The 13,052-nt window shown below is 45.7% G+C and overlaps 1 protein-coding gene across 1 annotated transcript in view; it reads right to left on the bottom strand.

Annotated features, from left to right (window-relative positions):
* LOC110162118 (alpha-1,3-mannosyl-glycoprotein 4-beta-N-acetylglucosaminyltransferase C-like) overlaps nt 1-13,052 on the bottom strand; it is a 48,591-nt gene that overhangs the window by 31,594 nt on the left and 3,945 nt on the right. Inside the window, exon 5 of the mRNA XM_055159802.1 lies at nt 6,381-6,580. Coding sequence (XP_055015777.1) covers nt 6,381-6,580 — 200 coding nt within the window. The remainder of the gene's footprint in view (nt 1-6,380; nt 6,581-13,052) is intronic.

Genomic DNA, 13,052 nt, shown 5'->3' with positions numbered 1-13,052 from the left:
GATGTTTGTTTTTAATGCACTCAGTGGTCTTGCACCTTCCTACTTGTGAGAGATTTTGAGCTCTCACCAACCCAGCAGAGCTCTACAATCTGCTGGGCCACACCTGCTGGAGGTCCCCCGGTCCCGGTGCAAACAGTGGGCTGATCGTTCTTTTGCAGTGGTCGGTATGATGTGATCAGATGTGATCAATCCTGCCCATCACCTTCACCTTTCACTATTTTTCAATTTCGTTGGGAAGAGAAACAGTTTGAACAGAGGTTTGAGTCACACACATCTGATTCACTTTTACATTTATGGAGTTTGCAAACACATTTTTTTGAGCCATTTTCCGCTGTTAGGATCCAACAACCACACAATTATGATGTCTGAATCCCAAAACTAAAATATGACAAAATCAGAACCACAAACAAAAGTGATATGGTTCAAAAGACTAGAAAAGATCGACTTTGACAATAGACACATCCCACTGGGAAAACAAACATGGAGGTTTGATGCTCACTTTTTCAGAAAATCCTTCCCAGTATGAATTACACGATGACAGGAAGTTTGAGATTCTTGATGTGTCGATTCTATCATTTTGCTCTTATTTGATTTGATTAATTTTATTGTTTTAAGATGAGTATGATTGATTTATTTTATCATGATATTATTATTGTTGTTCTCATGTATTTGTGCAGCACTTTGGAAACTGTTTGTTTATGAAATGTGCTATAAAATAAAGTGGATTGGACTGGAAATCAGATAAGAATAGATATACTTATCTCAGTATCTATTTTGGTCTCTACTTTTTTCAGAACTGGACAGACAGGACAGACAGGAGGAATCAAAAGTCAAATGAGATTGGATGTTTAGTAAAAATGTACTTCCTCCTGTGACAGTCAGGTCTGAATGTGTCAGTGTTATGTTTATAGATTTATGGTCGGGCTGCAACTGAAGAATCGTGTCTGAAACTTCCTCTTGTGAAAAACAGAAGTGCAGAAAAAACAACGCTCATTTAGAAATGACGGGCTTATAGTCCTGGTTTAGTCCTGGTTCAGTCCTGGTTTAGTCCTGGTTTAGTCCTGCTTTAGTCCTGCTTTAGTCCTGGTTTAGTCCTGGTTAGTCCTGGTTTAGACCTGGTTTAGTCCTGGTTTAGACCTGGTTTAGTCCTGGTTTAGTCCTTCTTTAGTCCGTCAGATTAAAGCGTGTCGTCTGTATGTTTTTTTTAGCCGTGTGTGTAACTGGAGCTGCTTTGGGAACAGACCGACTGTTGACACAAAACAAAATGTCTGACAACGAAACAATGAACCCAGATCGTTTCTAATCCACCTTGTCTTTTATTCTGCGAATCGGAGAAAACTGCACAATTTGGGATTTTTCCGACAAATGACACGTAATGAGCACAAATGTTTGAAGACACTGAAATGAGTCTTTTGTAACATTTGGGACGTTCTAGAAGAGAAACGTTGGTGCTGGTGTTGACTCAGTGGGTGTTCCAGGGCGCGTTTGTGATGCTCCAACGTCATTTCTTTGTGATTTTGTGACAATGACAATAAAACAAATGAACTGAACTAGGGCTGGGTGATATGGATCAAAAAATATATCTCGATATATTTTGCAATGTCTGGATATACGATATATATCTCCATATCTGTTCAAGAAAAAATAACCCCCTAAAACTGAAAAGTGCAAAAACAAATCTGCCAAATTCCACAAGGTCCTCTTTTTTTATTGAAGTGTAAGAGGTCGGCAGTTCATACAGGAACATTTAAGATTACAAAAAACCCTAATCACATAAATAATAATTTAACTGTAAAATAAAAGAAATAAAACATTTTTCCTTCTTTTCATTCATAAATAAAACAACTCAACACAAGCTCATCTTTGCATTAACTCAGTTATCCAAACCAGAACCAGAACCATGAGCAGAAGAAGCTCAGGATGTTCCTTATTTCAATAGATTCATGTTATTATCCAGCAGTAAGGACCTGTGAGGTTTAATCCCACAATCCACTGCAGATCAAACCCAACGATTCCAAACACTGTTGTACAAGTGACACTGCAACAGATTATTCATTAAAATCTTCTGCAAAAATAAACTTTACATGACTAAACTTTACAATATATAAAGCATAACGACTCTAGAGCCTCATCAGCCCGTTTGAGATAATAATGTGTTTAATGCAGTTTTGCGCACGTGTGTTTACATTTTACAGAAACAAAACTTAAGCTCATGTCTCATTTGCATAAACAGCACTTCTCATGCAGCTCAGCTCGTTTAGCTTCTGTCGGGCTAAAGGACGCGACTCGGTGGAATATGAGGATGTGCTGCTGATGGTTTTGTCTGTAAATGGTGGAAAAGGTTGTGGTGCTTGAAGCTTTTCACTGGCACCAACTTTCAGAGTTCACGGCGACAGTGAGGAGTGAAGGAGACACGAGCGAACAAAATCAGGGAGGCGACGAGAGAGAAGGTAAACAAGCGAAGCTGTGAAATCAAAATTAAATATAAGCATTATATGGATATATACGATATGTCAGAATTCATATCAAGTTTAAAAACTACCTCGATATATTTAAAATATCGATATATCGCCCACCCCTAAACTGAACTAGGATGACCATATTTCCGTTTGTGAAAACCCGGACACCTTTTGGGGGGGCATTTCTCTGATTTTTTTTTTTTGTGCAATTTTGCAATTTTTTACAGCGTATGAACGCGTATTGTGTATTACAGGCGGGTAGTAGTTACACACGGGCGGGTCAGGACTAAACCAGGTCTGAACCAGGACTAATCTTGGACTTAAGAGAGAAAACGCAGAGCAGTTTGTCCGCAAAGCGCGATCGGCAACTGCCGCGTTTACCTCCGTGAGGTACGGAGCTGAGCCGGTCCTTTCTCCTGCATCACCTCCGAGCCCGTCCTGACAGTGAGTCCTGTTTCAGTTCTGGTTTAGTCCTGGTTTAGTCCTAGTTCAGTCCTGGGTTAGTCCTCCTCTTCAGTCCTGAAATCAGTCCTGGGTTAGTCCTGGTTTAGTCTTGATTCCGTCCATGGCGTAGGCAGCAGGGTTAATGGGCAGGTGCGGTCCTGTACTGCCAGGTGCGGTCCTGTACTGGCAGGTGCGGTCCTGTACTGGCAGGTGCGTGTTGTACTGGGGGTCTCCAAAAATGGAGCAGTGCAGGACTCTGCGCTGTCGGCTCCATTATGGAATAAATGAATCTTCAGTTCGTTACATAAAGAAGGAGGAAAATAACAAAAGTACAACAGCAGTGATAAGTTTTAAGAAGGAAGTAAAAAGGGTGCACCTGTCCTGTCTGAGAAAAGTGTATAAAGTGTGTGGTGAGGGGTTTTACAAACTTAAAACAGATAGAATAAGTGTAAAATATAAAGTTGATACTTCGTGGATTTCACCTATCACAGGTTATTTTTAGAACATAACCCCCGCGATAAACGAGGGACACTGTCCTCTCACCTCACAACCTGTGCACATGACCTCACACTTGTCCTGACCGGGATGGAAAACAGAGAATTTCTTGTTCAAGTCATTGTTAAATGCACATTTACGCTTCGGTATGTTGCAGACTGACTGACTGTTTGTGTCTCGTTCCTTCTGAGTCACAGACGCTACGAGAGACGCTCAGTTTAATGCCCCCAATGAACGGTACTGAAAACCCAGACATTTGCATCACTTTATAAAAAAAACCCGGACGCCCAGGACAGGACGCAAAATACGGACATATCCGGGGAAAAGCGGACGTTTAGTCACCCTAGTGTTGACTCAGTGGGTGTTCCAGGGCGCGTTTGTGATGCTCCATCATCACTTCTTTGTGATTTTGTGACAATGACGATAAAACAAATGAACTGAATCATCTGTTCCGTCGTTCGTGTGGACGTGGACAGACATACTGGGGAATATACACAACCCTTTACTGGCTGCAGGCAGTGTGGAGGAGTAACAGATTACATGTACCGGCGTGATGTAATCAGAGTACAAATTATGAGTCACTGTATTCAGTTACAGTTACTGATTCAGTGAGTGGTAATTGGATTACAGTTACTTTGTTGAAATAAATGGATTATATGGCGGTATATTCCTGTTTTCACATTTTGGACTAAACCAGGACTAAAACCAGGACTAAACAGGACTAAACCAGGACTAAACAGGACTAAACCAGGACTAAACCAGGACTAAACCAGGACTAAACCAGGACTAAAACCAGGACTAAAATCAGGACTAAAATCAGGACGAAACCAGGACTAAAACCAGGACTAAACCAGGACTAAAACCAGAACTAAACCAGGTCTAAACAGTATGATAACAGTAGGTGGACATACTTTAAGACAGCAGTGATCTCATATAAAAATAATTTCTCTATCAATAATATTTTTTATTTAGTTAAGGAAACACTGGACTTTTTATTTTCTTTCAACAGATAAAACATTTTATGTTTATGTCATGGACGCCTAGAAAAGGACACCAATCTCCCAATAGACTCAATCTCTTCTTATAACCAGAAAAATGGATCAATTTCTGTCAGTTGTCTTTGGAAAATAACTTCTGATGGGATGTTGCATGAAGGGTCAGGATGTTGGTTGGTTGTGTGTGAGTTTGTATGTGTAACCTGGTTACCATAGTTTTATCTTGCACTCTGGCCCTGAGTTTTAATATTATTTACTATTAATGTAATTAATATTATTCACTTTTAATGTAATTCACTTCATATAGTACAGCAGTACATAAATCAACTCTTTTCAAATATTGTTTCTATGAAAAAAATCCTGCTTAATCCCATAAGTAATGGTAAAGCCTGAAAGTTCTGCCTCCTGCTGATTTGAGGTACAGTGAGTTTCTTTGGTCATAGCAGCTGTTTCCCTCTAGATACAAAGGTCATCTTGGTCTTAAATTGAAGCTTATGAACATGGGAAGTTTTTTATGTACATTTGAGGCAGTGATATATGCAATAAAATGCTTGAAAATGATCACATTTGATGAGAGTTTGTCAGGTGGACAGACATTCTTTTGTCTTTTGGTGTATGTTGAGGGTGATATTTGACAGTAGAAAGGCAGCAAGCCCCAGAATATTTTTCTGCTGGTTTCCCCCATGTGTCAGGATACACCATGCCAAATTTTAGGGTTATTTGACCACGTATGCAGTTACAGTACCTTAATATTTACAGTTACATCATTTCACAAATAGCTTTTCTTAAAGGGTGTTTTTTGGGCCCTGAGACCAAACGGGGTGGAGTTGGGGTTGGTCCCTATCAACTCGTGACAGCCCAAGATATAAGATAAGAGTGAAAAAAAAGGAGCAAAACATCCTGAGGGGTGAACCTGGCTGCCGGCCTATATGTTTCTGTCTCTCTGACCTGTCAGGGACTACAGATGAAAAGTACCTTTGGGCTAATTCTGGCGTATTTACAAGTATATGTTCATGAATATGCATTGTCCCTTTTAAATAAATAAAACTAAAAAAAAAAAAAAAAACTATAACGTGAAACAGTGAATAGAAATATAAGACAGTAAAACATTTTTATTCCTAACTCTTTTTATTTTATATTTGTATTGGCTCAAACTATGAACATAAACACAAAAACTAACTCAGCCTTTTCATCAGACCTCAAACTAAAAATACTTTTACTTTACAGTACCTGCTCTCAGATGATGAAGTAACAGTAAAACGTATCTATTTGAAAAGGTACAGTTACCTCAAATGTATATGTATAGTACAGATAACTACTTTTAACATGTACTTTGTACTTTACATACTTGTAACATTCCAGCACTGATTGGGTCTAATCCTGGTTCTGGTTCCACATTCAAATCCAACATAAAGTACAAGTAGATTTTATAGGCATCCATTATCGTTTGTGTTCCTGGGCACGAGCAGCAGACACGGATGTGAGATAAACAGAGGTCATTTCTAAGATAAGATAAGATATGCCTTTATTAGTCCCACAGTGGGGAAATTCCAGTGTTGCAACGCGCAATTTCAGAACAGCAGGAAAAAGTAACACAGATAATAAATAATAGCTTAAAAATAATTTTAAAATAGACTTAAAAATAATTGCACATGGATATAATTGACTGGCACATGTTCAGTGTTTACAGTGTTTGTTGTAAAGTCTGACAGCAGCAGGAAGGAAAGATTTGCGAAACCTCTCCTTCACACAGCGAGGGGGAATCAGTCTGTCACTGAAGCTGTTCTCCAGAGCAGACAGAGCGTCCTGCAGGGGGTGAGACTCATGGCCCAGCAGAGAGATGACCTTAGTCAGGACCCTCCTGTCCCCCACCTCCTGCACTGAGTCCAGAGGACAGCCCAGGACAGAGCTGGACTTCTTGATGACCTTGTCCAGCTTCTTCCTCTCCTTCTCTGTGATGCTGCTGCTCCAGCAGACCACACCGTACAGGATGGCTGATGCCACCACAGAGTCATAAAAGGTCTTCAGGAGTGGCCCCCCCACTCCAAAAGACCTGAGTCTCCTCAGGAGATAGAGCCTGCTCTGGCCCTTCCTGTACAGTGCATCTGTGTTGTGAGTCCAGTCCAGTTTATTGTTCACATGAACACCCAGGTACTTATATGAGTCCACTCTCTCAATGTCCCTTCCCTGGACACCAATGGAACCACAATGTTAATTTACACAAGAGTTCTGATTAGGCTGATACAAACCAAGCCCAGAACCAGAAAGCGCGATCGGGCAATTGCCGCGTTTACCTCCGTGAGGTACGGAGCTGAGCCGGTCCTTTCTCCTGCGGTCACCTCTGAGCCCGTCCTGACAGTGAGTCCTGTTTCATTTCTGGTTTAGTCCTGGTTTAGTCCTAGTTCAGGTGTGGATTAGTCCTCCTCTTCAGTCCTGGAATCAGTCCTGGGTTAGTCCTGGTTTAGTCTTGGTTCAGTCTGTGGCGTAGCACAAAAGTTTGATATAATCTCTGGTTAATGGGCGGGTGTGGTCCTGTACTGGCAGGTGTGGTCCTGTACTGGCAGGTGTGGTCCTGTACTGGCAGGTGCGGTGTTGTACTGTGGGTCTCCAAAAATGGAGCAGTGCAGGACTCTGCGCTGTCGGCTCCATTACAGAATAAATGAATCTTCAGTTTGTTACATAAAGAAGGAGGAAAATGACAAAAGGACGACAGCAGCAATAAGTTTTAAGAAGGAAATAAAAAGTGTTGTAAGTGTCCTGTCTGAGAAAAGTGTATAAAGTTTGTGCTGAGGGGTTTTACAGTATTAAAACAGATAGAACAATTGTAAAATATAAAGTTGATACTTTGTGGATTTCACCTATCACAGGTTATTTTTAGAACATAACCCCCGTGATAAACGAACTGTACTCTCACCTCACAACCTGTGCACATGACCTCCCACTTGTCCTGACCGGGATGGAAAATGGAGAATTTCTTGTTCAAGTCATTGTTAAATGTGCATTTGTGCTACGGTATGTTGCAGACTGACTGACTGTGTCTCGTTCCTTCTGAGTCACAGACGCTACGAGAGACGCTCAGTTTAATGCCCCCAATGAACGGTACCGGAAAACCCGGACATTTGCATCACTTTATTAAAAAAAACGGACGTTTGGTCACCCTAGGGTTATTAGACGCGCTCTTAAGCCTCCAACCCCATCAAAAAACGGCCGCGCACCACAATCCAGAGCGCCCCATACACCAATCCACTCAGGTGTCCCAGTACGACTTCAGTAAACTACAAAGCAACACCACCCGCAGAACACACAAACGCACACGGAGCAGACAGCAACCGCACAGTAAAAAACACCCACAGAACACGCAAACACACACGGAGCAGACAGCGACCGCACAGCGAAACACACCCGACCCCGACGCGCAACGGAATGAAGAGAAAAAGCGAGTTCAATGTGCCACTTCTAGACACAACTGAACAACTGAGTCACTGCGAACACACCGACAATCCGTTGGTCCCAGACACACCCTCCCTACACGCCACAACTGAACAAATCCCAGAGTCACCGTGAACGAACAAACAAACAAAACCACTCACCCATCACACTGCTGTGTTTCCTTTAAAGTCCCACACCGTTTATTTGTGAAAAAAGTTAGAAAATAGACCATTTAAAGACTTATTTTAAGCCTTATAATCCAGAGCGCCTAATAGTGCGGAAAATACGGTAATCAGTGTAGAAGCTCTGTAAACAGGCATCATATTTTTACATCAGTTGAGTGACAGTCATTGTAAAAAAGTTGGGGGGAAAAAAGTACAAAAATACAGAAAGTAGTGCTACAGAAAGTAAAACAGAATAAAGGAAAGGTGTTTGTGTTTGTGTATAAGTGCGCTGGGGGCATCTACAAACTCTTGCAGTGGCACTGGTCAAATAATCACTGAGCTGTTGTGTATTTCAGACAAATACTGTCCCTTGTTAACACTGCCTTTTTTTTTGTAAAATAATAACATATTTTCAACGGGGAATTCTGAGCATGAAGCAGAATACTCACCATGACTAAGATTTATTTTTATGGATAACTTTATATGTATATATACCCAGTGTTGGGAAGTAACAGATTACATGTACCGGAGTTACGTAATCAGAGTACAAATTATGAGTAACTGTATTCAGTTACAGTTACTGTTTCCATGAGTGGTAATTGGATTACAGTTACTTTGTTGAAATAAATGGATTATATGGTGGTATTTTCCTGTTTTCACATTTTGGGCTAAACCCGAACTAAACCAGGACTAAACTAGGACTAAAACCAGGACTAAACCAGGACTAAAATCAGGACTAAACCAGGACTAAAATCAGGACTAAACCAGGTCTAAACCAGGTCTAAACCAGGACTAAACCAGGGCCAATTTGAAGAGAACAAACATGAATTTTCAGGATGTGGTTGTTACATTCCTGTAGTTTTAAAAAACATGACAATATCAAGTAATCCAAAGTATTCAGATTACATTACTCACTTTAAGTAATTTAGGGGCTTCTGAACCGTTCTTCGTCTGACCCGTCCCCCCAGACCTGTTTGCCTTGGGTGACCCTACCAGGGGCATGAAGCCCCCGACAACATAGCTCCCGGGATCATTCGGGCACTTACTTCAGAAGCCCCTTATGATGAGTGCAACACAGAGGCCAGTTACGTCGCCCGGATTGGCGTCACCGGGGCCTCACCCTGGAGCCAGGCCTGGGGTGGGTGCTCGTCAGTGAGCGCCTGGTGGCCGGGCCTTCCCCCACGGGGCCCGGCCGGGCTTAGCCCAAAGGAGTGACGTGGGGCCGTCCTCACGTGGGCCCACCACCCGCGGGAGGATCCATATGGGGCCGGTGCAGAGAGATCTGGGCGGCAGTCGACGGCAGGGGCCTCGGCGACCAGATCTCCGGACATGGAGACTAGCTCTGGGGACATGGAATGTCACCTCGCTGGGGGGGAGGAGCCGGAGCTTGTGCGGGAGGTTGAGCGTTATCGACTAGATATAGTCGGCCTCACCTCCACGCACAGTTTGGGCTCTGGAACCCAACTCCTTAAGAGGGGCTGGACTCTCCATTTCTCTGGCGTTGGCCGCAGGGAGCGCCGGCGGGCTGGTGTGGGCCTGCTCATTGCCCCACAGCTCAGGTGCCGTGTGTTGGAGTTCACCCCGGTGAACGAGAGGGTCGCGTCTCAGCGCCTTCAGGTCAGGGACACGTCTCTCACTGTGGTGTCGGCCTACGGGCAGAACAGCAGTGCAGAGAACCCGGCCTTCTTGGAGTCCCTGGGAGGGGTACTAGACAGTGCACCGACCGGGGACTCCGTTGTTCTACTGGGGGACTTCAACGCCCACGTGGGCAACGACAGTGACACTTGGAGAGGGGTGATTGGGAGGAACGGCCTCCCCGATCTGAACCCGAGCAGTGTTTTGTTATTGGACTTCTGTGCTAGTCACGGTTTGTCCATAACAAACACCATGTTTGAGCACAAGGGTGTCCATAAGTGCACGTGGCACCAGGACACCCTAGGCCGGAGGTCGATGATCGACTTTGTAGTCGTGCCGTCTGACCTCCGGCCGCGTGTCTTGGACACTCGGGTGAAGAGAGGGGCTGAGCTGTCAACTGATCACCACCTGGTTGTGAGTTGGGTTCGCTGGCGGAGGAGGAAGCCGGAAAGACCTGGCAGGCCCAAGCGTGTAGTGAGGGTCTGTTGGGAACGTCTGGCAGAGCCCTCTGTCAGAGGGACTTTCAACTCGCACCTCCGGGAGGACTTCTCCCGGATTCCGGGGGAGGCTGGAGATATGGAGTCCGAGTGGGCTTCATTCTCGGCCTCTATTGTCGATGCGGCTGCTCGGAGCTGTGGGCGTAAGGTCTGTGGTGCCTGTCGCGGCGGCAATCCCCGAACCCGGTGGTGGACACCGGAAGTAAGGGATGCCGTCAAGCTGAAGAAGGAGTCCTATCGGGCCTTGCTGGCTCGGGGGACTCCCTGAAGCAGCTGACGGGTACCGGCGGGCCAAGCGTGCTGCAGCCCGTGCGGTTGCGGAGGCAAAAACTCGGAGCTGGGAGGAGTTCGGGGAGGCCATGGAGAAGGACTATCGGACGGCCTCAAAGAGATTCTGGCAAACCGTCCGGCGCCTCAGGAGGGGGAAGAAGTTCTTCGCCAACACTGTTTACAGTGCGGGGGGAGAGCTGCTGACCTCGACTGGGGACGTTGTCCGGCGGTGGAAGGAATACTTTGAGGATCTCCTCAATCCCACCGTCACGTCTTCCGAGGAGGAGGCCGAGGCTGGGGACTCGGAGGCGGACTCATCCATCACCCTGGCTGAAGTCACTGAGGTGGTTGGAAAGCTCCTTAGTGGCAAGGCTCCGGGGTTGGATAAGATCCGTCCTGAGTACCTTAAGTCTCTGGATGTTGTGGGGCTGTCTTGGCTGACACGCCTCTTCAACATCGCGTGGCGGTCGGGGACAGTACCTCTGGACTGGCAAACCGGGGTGGTGGTCCCTCTGTATAAGAAGGGGGACCGGAGGGTGTGCTCCAACTATAGGGGGATCACACTCCTCAGCCTTCCCGGTAAGGTCTATGCCAGGGTACTGGAGAAGAGAATCCAGCCGATAGTCGAACCTCAGATCCAGGAAGAGCAGTGTGGTTTTCTTCCTGGCCGTGGAACACTGGACCAGCTCTACACTCTCCATCAGGTGCTTGAGGGTTCATGGGAGTTTGCCCAACCAGTCCACATGTGCTTTGTGGACTTGGAGAAGGCATTCGACCGTGTCCCTCGTGGTGTCCTGTGGGGGGTGCTCTGGGAGTATGGGGTTCGGGGCCCTTTGCTAAGGGCTGTCCGGTCCCTGTATGACCGGAGCAGGAGCTGTGTTTGCATTGCCGGCAGTAAGTCAGACCTGTTCCCGGTGCATGTTGGACTCCGCCAGGGCTGCCCTTTGTCACCGGTTCTGTTCATTGTGTTTATGGACAGAATTTCTAGGCGCAGTCAGGGGCTGGAGGGGGTCCGGTTTGGGGACCACAGGATCTCATCTCTGCTGTTTGCGGATGATGTTGTCCTGTTGGCTTCATCGAACCAGGACCTGCAATGTGCACTGGGGCGGTTTTGCAGCCGAGTGTGAAGCGGCTGGGATGAAGATCAGCTCTTCTAAGTCTGAGGCCATGGTTCTCGACCGGAAAAAGGTGGCTTGCCCTCTCCGGGTGGGTGGGGAGTCTTTGCCTCAAGTGGAGGAGTTCAAGTATCTCGGGGTCTTGTTCACGAGTGAGGGAAGGACGGAACGTGAGATTGACAGGCGGATCGGTGCAGCTTCGGCAGTGATGCGGTCGCTGTATCGGACCGTTGTGATGAAGAGGGAGCTGAGCCGAAAGGCGAAGCTCTCGATTTACCGGTCAGTCTTCGTTCCTACTCTCACCTATGGTCATGAGCTCTGGGTAGTGACCGAAAGGACGAGATCGCGGATACAAGCGCTTGAAATGGGTTTCCTCCGCAGGGTGGCTGGGCGTTCCCTTAGAGATAGGGTGAGGAGCTCAGTCACACAGTAGGAGCTCGGAGTAGAGCCGCTGCTCCTCCACGTCGAGAGGAGCCAGTTGAGGTGGCTCCGGCATCTGTTTCAGATGCCTCCTGGGCGTCTCCCTCGGGAGGTGTTCCGGGCATGTTCCACCGGGAGGAGACCCCGGGGAAGACCCAGGACACGCTGGAGGGACTATGTCTCTCGACTGGCCTGGGAACGCCTCGGGGTCCCCCCGGAGGAGCTGGAGGACGTGTCTGGGGTGAAGGAAGTCTGGGAGTCCCTGCTTAGGCTGCTGCCCCCACGACCCGGCCCCGGATAAGCGGACGAAAATGGATGGATGGATGGATGGACTTTAAGTAATTTAATGGAATGAACTACATTTTTGGGCTATGTAATCTGTAATCTGTAATCTGTAATATGTAGGGGAATACATTTTAAAAGTAACCTTCCCAACACTGTATATACCATACCAACTTTATTCATAAAGCACTTCAAAAATTTTACATTAGGTCAAAGTGCTGCACACAAACACTTGACAGACAATGACAATCGCAGCAGAAGAAAATATACAGTACAAACACAATACAACTACTAAAAAACACAGAAAACAGTAAAACACACAGACAAACACAGTATAGACTATATATACACAGAGTATATATACTGTATATATAGTGTAACATCTAAGGCTGCGTTCAGACTGCAGCCTGAAGTGACCCAAATCCGATTTTTTGGCCCCTATGTTCCTGTATCTGATCTTTTAATGACAGTCTGAACCACACAGATCCCATTTTTTCAAATGTGACCCAGGACACTTGGATATGTGCTCCTGAAACTGATACATATCTGATCTTTTGACATGTGACTTCAGTGTGAACGGCCAAAGCACATTCATCCACCTGTAAGTTATCAACAAGACACAAACGTCACTATTCTGCGCTGAAGTAGGCGAAAATTGTTAATGAACTCCGTGTCACTGAAGCGAAGCACATCACCACTCACCACTCTTGGCTCCGTCTCCACACCCACATGTTCCTTTCAACGGACTGAACCACAAAACACCACGACCAAAAAACCTCGTCCTTCTCCTTCTCAATCTCCTCCTTAAAACAAGTAAATTGTTCATGTTGTGGCTCTGGTACGAGAG

This window comes from Boleophthalmus pectinirostris, unplaced genomic scaffold, assembly GCF_026225935.1.
Source record: "Boleophthalmus pectinirostris isolate CB_2022bp ecotype Guang Dong unplaced genomic scaffold, ASM2622593v1 HiC_scaffold_2823, whole genome shotgun sequence".
In the NCBI taxonomy this organism is placed as follows: domain Eukaryota; kingdom Metazoa; phylum Chordata; class Actinopteri; order Gobiiformes; family Gobiidae; genus Boleophthalmus; species Boleophthalmus pectinirostris.
This window is presented reverse-complemented; position numbering and strand designations above follow the sequence as displayed.